The sequence below is a fragment of the Pterocles gutturalis genome, unplaced genomic scaffold, assembly GCF_000699245.1.
Source record: "Pterocles gutturalis isolate BGI_N339 unplaced genomic scaffold, ASM69924v1 scaffold9798, whole genome shotgun sequence".
Taxonomy (NCBI): Eukaryota; Metazoa; Chordata; class Aves; order Pterocliformes; family Pteroclidae; genus Pterocles; species Pterocles gutturalis.
The window spans coordinates 1-10,282 of record NW_010125591.1 but is presented as its reverse complement, the minus strand read 5'-3'; the positions used below and the strand labels follow the sequence as shown (position 1 = coordinate 10,282).

Genomic DNA, 10,282 nt, shown 5'->3' with positions numbered 1-10,282 from the left:
TATAATTAAATCAACACAACAACGGCGGGTACTTCTGAACTCAATCTGCAAGCGTACATTGGTGCATGTGTGATTCCCTTGTTGGTTTTTTTAAACCAAAGCATTGTGCGCTCTAGAGAAATAATAGTCTTGTTAACCACTGATTTTACTGAAATCAGCTGGTACCTGCATCCTTGTAAAAAAAACCAAAAAACAACCTGTTCCCGTTATTTCTGATTGACTTCAGCGTGTGGCTTGCTTGCTGAGAATGTGGGGTTATCCTCCGAATCTGGGGAGGAAGCTCAGATGAGCGTGGTGCATGCTGTGTGAAGGTGGAAAACCTCCTCTAAACCCCTCCCTGATTCTCCACACCCGAAAAACCTCTTTGGGAGCCCATCTCCTGCCCTGCAGTTCTTCCATATACCGCTGGGGTTGTTTGCTCAGGAGGTGGTGGCGGGGGGATGGAAGAGCCTTGCGTCACCTGGAGCCTCCCCTCCATGGGCTCGTTGCGTTCCGTCCGACCTGGAATAAGGAGGCTGAGGGGATGCTGTGCCCAGCCTGGCCTCTCCAGCCAGCTCCTGCAGCTGGCAGCATGCCCCAGGCTTGCAAGGCAACCTGCCAAAAGGGCTGCGGCCGGCCGGGAGGCACGGCTTGGAAGCACAGTGTGTGGGATGGAGCGTGGGACAGGGACTGTGTGGGCTGAGCAGGAGGCGTTTGAACCTCTCCTGCCAGAGAGGAAAATGAAAGGGAACTGCACCACAGCACTGGCCTGATGGGCATCTCCCATCTGTTAAAAAGGAAAATTTTTCCTAATTACCCTCTGTTTCCTGGGTCTGATCTGTCCCCACCTTTTCACTTTTTAAACAAAAATCTTGTTTTGCTCTAACATTTTGATTAAAAAATGCCTTAAGACTTATTTTTTCCATTGCCCGGGGAGGGCAGCGGTGTCTGGACAGGTGAGGTCAGTCGTTTGTAGCTGGATCTTGAATCCATGTGGCTGTGTGGGGGCTCTTGGCGTACCCTGGGGGTTCTCTGCTGCAAGGCTTCAGCGCCGCAGGCTGGAGATGAATTCAGTGATATACTCACTGCTGTGTGCTGAGGGACTGCTCGAGTTTTCCATCCCTAGCAGTGAAGATATTTTTCTGCAAGCCATGACTTATTTTTCAATTCCTTTTGTACAGCCTCATTCTCTTCCAAGTTTTCTCCCTGCAAGAGAAGCGCAGCATCGCTGGTACATCCCGGGTGAAGGCCAGAGGCTAGGAAAATAATCTTTCCAACTTCATAACTAATCTGGAGCGATAGAGGCACAACCACCGCAAAGCCCTGTAACGCTGTCCTGGTTTCGGAAGAACGAGGCGTTAGGGAAGGGTGATTTGGGATGTCTAATCAAAGCAGATGGGAAGGGCTGTGGGCTGGGAGGAAGCAATACGGACGAGTTTTGTGATCAAAGAGATGAAGTGAAAGAAGGCAGAGGGGGAACTTCAGCAGACTTTTTTTTTTTTTTACGCCCAATGGTTTTCATGTTCCTGATGATGTTAGCCCATTAAAACAAAGATATGCGGTCGGAGGCATCTGTGCCTTTACGCAGAGTTTCTGAAGAGCTGGTGGTTGATACATCACGGCTGGATCCAGGAGGATGAGCAGAGGCTGCTGGGCCCTGGAGCCTTGGGATGGGAGCGAGGGGGCTGTTCCCTTCTGTGTCTGGTTGCAGCCTGTCTTCAAGGTGTTTCCAGCCAGGTAGAAGTGGACGTTGTGGGTGTGGAAGGCCAAAGGATGGTTGCGGTGTTGGACTGAATTACAGCCAGGGAAATGTTTTCTTGGCTTTCAGTGGGGATGTGACGGGAGTTTAATCTTCGTTTTTAAGCTTGTCTGGTTGTCAATCATGACGGGAGGTGAAGAGGCTAAAGCGTTCTCCTGTAGTCCTGCGAAAAGTAATCTGATGCGGGAAATAACTCTAAATCTCGGCGAAGGCTGGACAGAATGAAGTTGCTGGGGCCCATTGTTCAGCCCTCCGAAGGTCACAGTCTGCCTCTCCTGCACAGAGCTCCCTTCTGAAAGCCAGGCAGAGAAATGCATAAAATATTGATAGATGTCATCGTGCTGTGCAGATGGAGGTCAGGCTGAGCTGCCCATCGCAGTGGTGCTGATCTCGGTGGCCACGTCCTCCTGATAGGTTGACTCATGGTGGCTGGTGGCATGAAGAACTAACTGAAGCGCAGAGCAGAAAATAAAGCGCCCAGGCGGGGAAGGAAATAACTATATGAAAAATGTCTTTTTGTATGATTTTAAAAAACCAAAAATATATTAAATATATAAAAACAATACTCCCACTGACAACAAATCCCACTGCTGCTTTTGGCATGGGCTTCAACCCATCTCTGCCTCAGTTTCCCAGGAATTAAAGAGGGGAACAATATTCATTGATTTTTTTTTTTTTTTAGTTTTTTCTTTTAATCCCCTAGAAGGTCTCCTGAGGATTAGTTTGTCAGTATTTATTTTTAAAACACCATTACTTCTGTGTGCTTCCATGGGTAATAAATAGCAGTTTGGAGCTTTGACCTGCATGAGTTTTTAAGCAGTAAGATTGGTTGGGAGTCCTGAGTGACGACACTGTTCTTGGTGGTGTGACGGGTTAGCCAACAAGTTTTAAGTCCTAGAGGAAAGTTTCTGTTGTCTGGTCAGGAGCCCTGAGTGTTGATTTTTAAGACAGTTCTTCCTCTCAGATATGTGATGCGCTGAAATATTTTAAATTGGCTTTACCCACTTCATTTTTCTCATGCAGCAGAAGACAGATGGTATCTGCAAAATCAAGCATCTTTATTCCCTCCCTTACTTTGCCTCCCATCCCATTATCTCAGAAGCTCGTATTCATGATGCTGTTTCGCTGATCTGTAGAAACCAGGGGCAGAAACCAGGTTTCCAAGGAAAAGGAGGGGTTTTAATCTTAGTGCTGCTGATGTGGGATGTGACAGTTGTGGTGGGCTGTGTAGTGTTCATGAAGGAACCACTTGAAACTCTTCTGGATTAAAAAAAAAAACAAAAAAAAACAAAACAAAAAAAAACCAAACCAAAACAAAACAAAAAAAAACACCAGTGGTTTTTGTTGCTGATGTTGGTTTTTTGGTTTTTTTTTTTTTTTTTTCTTCTTCTTCTGGGAACATACTTCACTTTGAGGGCTGGATCCAAATGTTAATAGCTTCCCAGAACTTTCTGGGAGTTGCAGCTGTGGTCTGTGCCTGGCTCCCCCTTGGTGGAGTGGGCAGTCACAGGACAAACTCTTGGATCTGGAATTAGGAGATCCCTTCCCAAGTTAAAAGCTGTTGCAGACCACTGGCTCATTTTTCAGTGCATCGTTGGTTAGCAAGAACCATAATACCCATGCCGCGGTGTCATGATGCTTTGGGGGTGGGGACGCATGGATTCCTGCCGTTTTGCTGCACTGGTGACCGGGGTGTTGTGGCTTTGCAGGCTTGCGGAAGGTCATGGTCCGCGCCCATCGGCAGGCGTGGTGCTGGCAGGATGAATGGTACGGGCTCACCATTGAGGACATCCGGCAGCTGGAGAAGGAGGCACAGCTGATGCTGGCGCAGAAGATGGCCCAATTCTGCAGTGAGAATGATGCTGAGCAGCACGGAGTCAAAGACGCTGCTGGGGAGAAGGATGTTGAAGCCAACACGGTTTCACCTGTTGACACAGAGGATGGTGCCGGTAATAGCGAAACAGCCTCGGGAAGATCGCTCACTAAGCAGTGGTCCACCTCTTCCAAGTCCTCACGGTCTTCAAAGAGAGGAGGTAAGGTGGTGCTGGTGACTCGCTCCTCTAGGCTGCGCGGAGGGTGGGCTTTCGGGAGGTACGACCGTGTCTCCTCGTGGCTGGCACACTGGGGACAATGCGTATTTCTCTATGTCCGTGTAACTCGGAGGCCTTCTCTGCTAGTGTTGCAGGCTCAGTCTTTGCAGATGACCTGGGATGGGTTTGGGAATGTTTCTGATCATCCCATAACTGTCACTCAGTGACACGTGGCAGAACTCTTGCCGATCTCCAAAGTAGAGAAACGATGAAAAAGCAGCAGGAGAGCAGGTGGCAGCGGGCTGGCACCGTTGTGTCCCAGAAGATGACAAACAGCGGCACAGAGGGAGTTAGTCCCTGTGACCCGAGAGCCACTGGTGGCTTTTAGGAGCTCTGTAAGGGCTCGGCTTTGAGTCCTGAATTTTGTCATTCACCTCTTCCCAGAGAGTTCCAGGCAGAAAGCTTGAACCCTCAGCAATTCCCTCTCCTACTCAAGCACAGCCCGTAGCAGGGCAGTAGCTCTCACAGCAAGATGGCAAAAAAAAAATTGATTTTTCTGAAAACCCCGAAGGGCAGCATTTTTTCCAGTGACGGTGAAGGGGACATCTGGGTGAGTGAAGCTTCTCCATCTCTCATCTGCACTAAATATTGTGAGTTGAGTCTCCGTTTTTATTTACCACTCCATCCCTGATTTCATCGCAGGGTGAATGAGAGATGAGCAGTAGTTTTACCTTGCGATGACTCACTGGAGCGAGCCCCGGGGAAGAACCTGCCAGATGCTTCATAAACCATTGCATAAGGATAAAAAATGCTGGCTACTTTGCTTGCACCAGGATTTTATATTGATGTGCCCATCTCTTCTTATGCTCTTTGTTACGAACCCCTTCTTCCAGCGCTGACATGTTCACTGGAGTTTCCAGACCTCGTAGGATTTCACTTGAAGGTTTTCACTGGTAGCAAAGCGTGAATACCTTTTAAGCTGCAGAATGTCTCCGCTTTTACAAGAAAAAAAGTAATGAAAGAAATGAATTGCGATGTGCCGGGAAGTACGTCACGCAGATATTTTAATCCTTCTTCATGCTGGCAGCATGTTAACGTATGGAAGCAGGGAGGGCTGTCTCGCCTTACCGCTACCTCCAGCTGAAAAAAGATCTCGGTCCTTTCTATACCATCCGAGCGAGACCTCTGGTGACAGCAGGACCCTTGTCACCATCCCATAGGTTATTATATGCTCTATTTTTAGCAACTATTATACGAGTGCCTTGACGTCACTCGGATGTGAATTAGCTCTGCTCTGCCAACCTCCTGGCTGGCTGCTCCCCAAGGGGTGGGCGGTGGTTGGGGGCTGCGGAGCCAGCGCTGAGCTGCCATGAGATGACTCTGCAGAGGGTCTCCCTCCTCTTCCCACGTGACAACCGGGAAGCAAAATTGGAAGAATTTGACTTGACATATTTAATGCTGTTACAACAATAGCGTGAAACGGCTCGTGCAGCTGTCACAGTAACCAGAGCCTTTCAGCCTCTTTGTAGATGCTAAATGGGAATTTGTCGGTCTCCTCGGGTTTTTGCTGCGCTCCCTGTGCACTGGGTGATGTTCAAGAGCCGTCGGAAAGAGGGGAGAAACCCTCTCTCGCCGTTCTCTGGCTTCAGCAGATGGCTGTGCGGTAACGAGTTCAGCCAAGAAGAGTTTGGGCTGGATCGTTGCTAAATTAAATCTGAAAAAAAAAATAGAAAAAAAGCTGTAATATGTTTATATTTAGCCCAGGGAACTCTGGAGGGGAAAATGAAAGGGAGCAGGTAGGTGTGAGTACAGGAGGGCAACCAGGAGCCAAGAGGACCGTTGGGTTTTCTCCTCGCCGCTCTGACAGCTCCCTCTGAAGTAGTTGGATAGCATGTGGGTTAAATCATTCAAGTTTAAAGTTTAAATAGATCTCTAATCCAATTTGTGCGGAAGCAATTTCCTTCCAGAAAACAGATGATTTCTATGCAGGCTGCTCTGCTGAGCTACCCACCCGAAAGTTAGCGAAGCTGTTTGTGCGCTGATGAGAGGCACGAAGAAAGCTTCCAATCAGCCTGCTTCCTTCCTAATTGCAAACTTCAAAACCCAGCTGATTTTGCACGTCCTCCTAACAATTATAAATAGCCACCATTCAAAATAGCACAAGAGCGATACAAGCAGCTTGCTTTTGTAGCATCTTGCCGGCAGGTTCTAACAACAGTGAACAAGCAGGATCTGTAAAGTGGTACACTGACATCACACCAGCATCATCGGGGGGTTTGTGTCTTTTAATATTGCAGCAGTGAATTTTCATAGAGAACACAGGACTCTTCCTCCAGCAAAGATCATGTTGGGAACTCTGCGTCTTGCCGATGTAGCCTATCGCATCAGGCTTTTTTGTTTTTTCCAGCAAGTCCCTCACACCATAGTATCTCCGAGTGGAGGATGCAGAGCATTGCCAGAGACTCGGATGACAGCTCAGATGATGAATTCTTTGATGCACATGGTACGTGGAGCCTAAATCGCCATCGTTTGTTTCCTGACATGGTGGGGTAAGAGAACGGAAGGCGTGAGGGTAGGGGGTGAGCGGGGAAGGAAGCGAGACTTTTTTTATTTTTTTGCTTTGTTTGAAGCCTTTTCCTTTCTAACCAAGATCTGTGCAGCATCAGTGCAGCTTCCTCCAGCATCCCCAGCACCACCCAGCAGACTCACATTTAACACAGCAACATTTCGGATGCAGTGGGATCTATTTGAAGAGACCTTGAACAGCCTTAATCTTTGGAGCTGTATTTTATAGGGTGCAAATGAATGTGGGTAAAATCCAGGAATACTAGCTGGGCTGTGGGTGTGTCCTAATGATTCCGATTCAGTATGACTTGATTATTTTTCTAATTGATTTTTTTAATCTTTAGGAGGTATGATTCATTGTCCTGTCTGGGCTTAAAGAGACCCAAGTTTGCCTTTATTAACTCCTTATTCTCCTGTTCCAAGAAATACAATAGCGAATGCAACAAGCTATTTCAGGTGCCAAAATTAATTGGTGTTGATTCCTGGATTGTCAAAATAATTTTGATTATCCACATAAGGAGAAAGCAGTGGTTTTGGTTTTTCTCTCTGTGCACGTGTGTGAAGAAGCTTTGTTCTGCTGCACTCATTTTATATATGGTACCTAATGCATATGTAAGCCTGAAGGGCCCCGTCTCTACTGACGACAGATGGACTCTTCTCTCGGCTCGTAATGCTAATCTAAGTTAGACTCTCAACATGTGCTGATGAAGTTGGTGACCTTTCTGTGAAGTGCAGTTGCTAGAAGATCACGCCCCAGTTTTGCAAAGCAGAATTTCCCTGATGGTTCAGATAGATTTTCACTGATGTTCAGATGAAGTTCAGTCTCAAAGAATTGATAGTGTCATGTTCCAGGAGAGTTCTCCCATCAGGTATTCAGGCATGCATCCCAAATTCTGGGGTAGAAAGCAGCATGCTGTTGGAGGGCGGTGACTTGCACCAGAGCAGTTTAAATGGCCGGGATGCGTGCGCGTCAGGGGGGAACGTGCCTCTTGCCTGGAAGGAGAAGGGTCAGCTTTAAGTGTCTCTATTTATAAATGTACGTAGCATCCACAACAACTATGTAAAGGATTTGTTGTAGCAATATACATACAAGAAAAGAGGAGTGAGTCATCAAAACGGCATCATTGCTATCCACCCTCTTTTTTGCCTTTTTAATTACTCAGTGATAAAACTGAGATAGGGATGGCTCTGCCTGGGATCCAGGCCCCCAGGGAACCCCTGATGTGCTCCTAACAGGCCTGGGAAGGAGAACCAGCAAAAATGAGCCTTGTGCCATGGTTGGTATCAGCATCTCTGTTGCAATACTCCCAGGAGCTTGCAAAAGCAGCTCCTCTGCTGCTGGCACGCACCGTGTCCCCATTTAGGCACAGATTGTCCTCTGCGATCCGCACAGTGGGGTTTGAAAAGCTGCCTGCTCTGATGGGATTTGGGCTTACAAGTTGAAGCCCTGATGTGTGTGGTGTTCAACACAGCCCTCTCCTGGGGAGGGAGGGACCTCTTCTTGCCCCTTGGCCCGTGGATGACGTGTCCCTGCTCCGGGGCTGTGAGCAGGGATGGAGCCCGGCTCTCGGCTCATCCTGCCGGGTGGGTACCATGGGAACTGGCACGGATCAGGATGTGAGTCAATGGCGAGCAGGGTTCCTCAGAAGTGCTTCCCATACACACACACACATTTCCTCACAGTGCGGTGGGCGTAGCCTGAGCCCGAGAGGATTTCTTGTCGCCGGGTTCCGCTCATCCTCGTTCCCTGGCATGCTCTGGTGGTGACAAATACAGTAATATCGAATATCTATCCTGTAATAAATGCTAATAATGGGAGTAATATCCCATTCAGTGCACACTTGAGCAGCAATAAGGGCTGTAATTAAACCTTTCAAGGAAATAAGTTTAATATTTAGATTAAGTTGCTGGAGGAGCTTTGAGTGCAATCGTCCCCTTAATTCTCTGCCAGCATGTGTGTTACATGCTTGTGCTTTCCACTCGCTCTGAACAGGTAGCTCCACACTCCCTTGTGCAAGGAAATGGGGATTTACTCAAATTTTTTTCCGTAGCTGAAAAAGGAACTGGCATGCTGATGCAGTTTCCAAGTTGCTCTCTTTTTATGGTCAAAGTGTAAACAGAAACTCCTAAAAATAATCGGTCTTTGCTTGGCTCTGCACTGATTCATCTGAAAAGATGAATATATTTCGTAATCTTTTTGTTCCCCATCCTAGGATTCTTCCAACTAATTATTTTCTTAGTAACTGTACAGCACCAAGAAAGGGGGAATCCTAGTCTGGGGCTCTGAAGATTACAGCTTTTAGATCTTCAAGACACCTGTAATTACTCCTGGTATTGTTATGTTTATAACTCTGACAAGCCCAAAAATTTTCAGGAAAAAAAATACCAAGCACAAAGCAGTAAATAAATTGGAAAGCACTTAACCTCTGTAACAGTAAAAGAGGTATCCTGAATGTAAGAAAAGAGAAAGGAGGGGAAAAAAAAAAAAGGGAAATAAATTGGAAAGCACTTAACCTCTGTAGCAGTAAAAGAGATATCCTGAATGTAAAAAAAAAGAGAAAGGAGGAAAAAAAAAAAGAGAACCAGCAACACAAACTAAAGGTGTCTTTTTAAGACTTGTGTTGCCACCGAACCAGCAACACAAACTAAAGGTGTCTTTAAGACGTGCCTTGCCACAGAGAGCCTGCCAGGTTTAATCCTGAAGCGTGGAGGCTGCTGCTGTCCCGGAGAACCTCTGGTTTGACAGAAGCAGTTTGGATACTGTTGTGGGGTATTTTATAGGGTTTCTCCTTTATCTCTCTTCCGCCTCTGGTTTGACAGAAGCAGTTTGGATACGATTGAGGGGCGTTTTATAGGGTTTCTCCTTTATCTCCCTTCCTTTTAATTACACTTCTAGGAACATAATATTTTTGGGACCCTTATTCTTTCTCAACTGGAGTTGAGCTGAGGGAGGGGATTCGGGAGATCCTGGGGCAGGAGGGAGCTGGCAGAGATGTACACTGGGTGTGATCACACAGGGCTCATCTCCTAAGGAAATGAGGCTAAAGATAGCCCAGGGAGTTCACGTTTCTGTTGTTACTCATGCCTTGTTAGGTCTTGGGTCCTGTAACAATAGCGATCCTTGTCACTGCTTCCCCCAGAGACACCCCTCAGCTTCCAGACAGGTCTGGGAGGATCCCAGTGGCAAACGTCGCTTTGTCCTCTCCTGTACTGGAGCGTTCTGGGTGCTTCAGCATCATCAGAAAGTACAGCAAGAAAAACATCAAACTTGGTACCTGAAATGGTAGCATTAAAAATCCGTGTTATTTTTTCCATGCTTTAGGAGTTTTGTTTGTTAAAAACATGCAACTGCAATATTCTGTTTACTTTTCCAATTGTTCTTTGGTTTCTATATAACAAAAGCTGGTAAAGTATTGTGTTTTATTGTGACTTAAGCCATCCAAATGTTTATAAGGTTACTTAGAGTTATGGAGCCTTACTTATTTACAGTTCTGTTCTGTGCTCTTGTCTGTATTTGTATTTGTGTATGTGACTCTCAAAAACTCTGTTTTTTAAAGAGGACTTGTCTGACAATGAGGAAATGTTCCCGAAAGAAATAACCAAATGGAGTTCCAATGATCTGATGGATAAAATTGAAACCCCCGAATGCGATGATGTCCAGGGTAATTTTTTTTTTTTTAAGTACAAACTGCATGTGCTATTTTACAGTATTCCCAGGCAATTGTTACAGCCACATTCTGAAAAAGGTAAAACTTTTTATCCTCATCTCACAAAAGGAGAAGCTGAGACAGAGCATAAAAATGACTGGCCAGTGCTGCTGAAAAAGAATTGCCCAGTTGGAGCTGGGATAGCTCTTGATTCTCTGCCAGTGCTGCTGAAAAAGAATTGCCCAGTGGGAGCTGGGATAGCTCCTGATTCTCTGTTATTTTCCGCGTTGGTTAGGCTCCTT

General features: G+C 46.5%; 1 protein-coding gene across 1 annotated transcript in view; it reads left to right on the top strand.

Annotated features, from left to right (window-relative positions):
• The window catches only part of LOC104465536 (membrane-associated phosphatidylinositol transfer protein 2-like), a gene marked incomplete at both ends in the record, with an annotated part of 17,202 nt that extends 7,207 nt beyond the window's left edge, over positions 1 to 9,995 (top strand). Inside the window, 3 exons of the mRNA XM_010078625.1 lie at positions 3,448 to 3,771; positions 6,176 to 6,271; positions 9,891 to 9,995. Of these exons, the coding sequence (XP_010076927.1) occupies positions 3,448 to 3,771; positions 6,176 to 6,271; positions 9,891 to 9,995 (525 nt within the window). The remainder of the gene's footprint in view (positions 1 to 3,447; positions 3,772 to 6,175; positions 6,272 to 9,890) is intronic.
• Between the last annotated feature and the right edge of the window lie 287 nt (positions 9,996 to 10,282).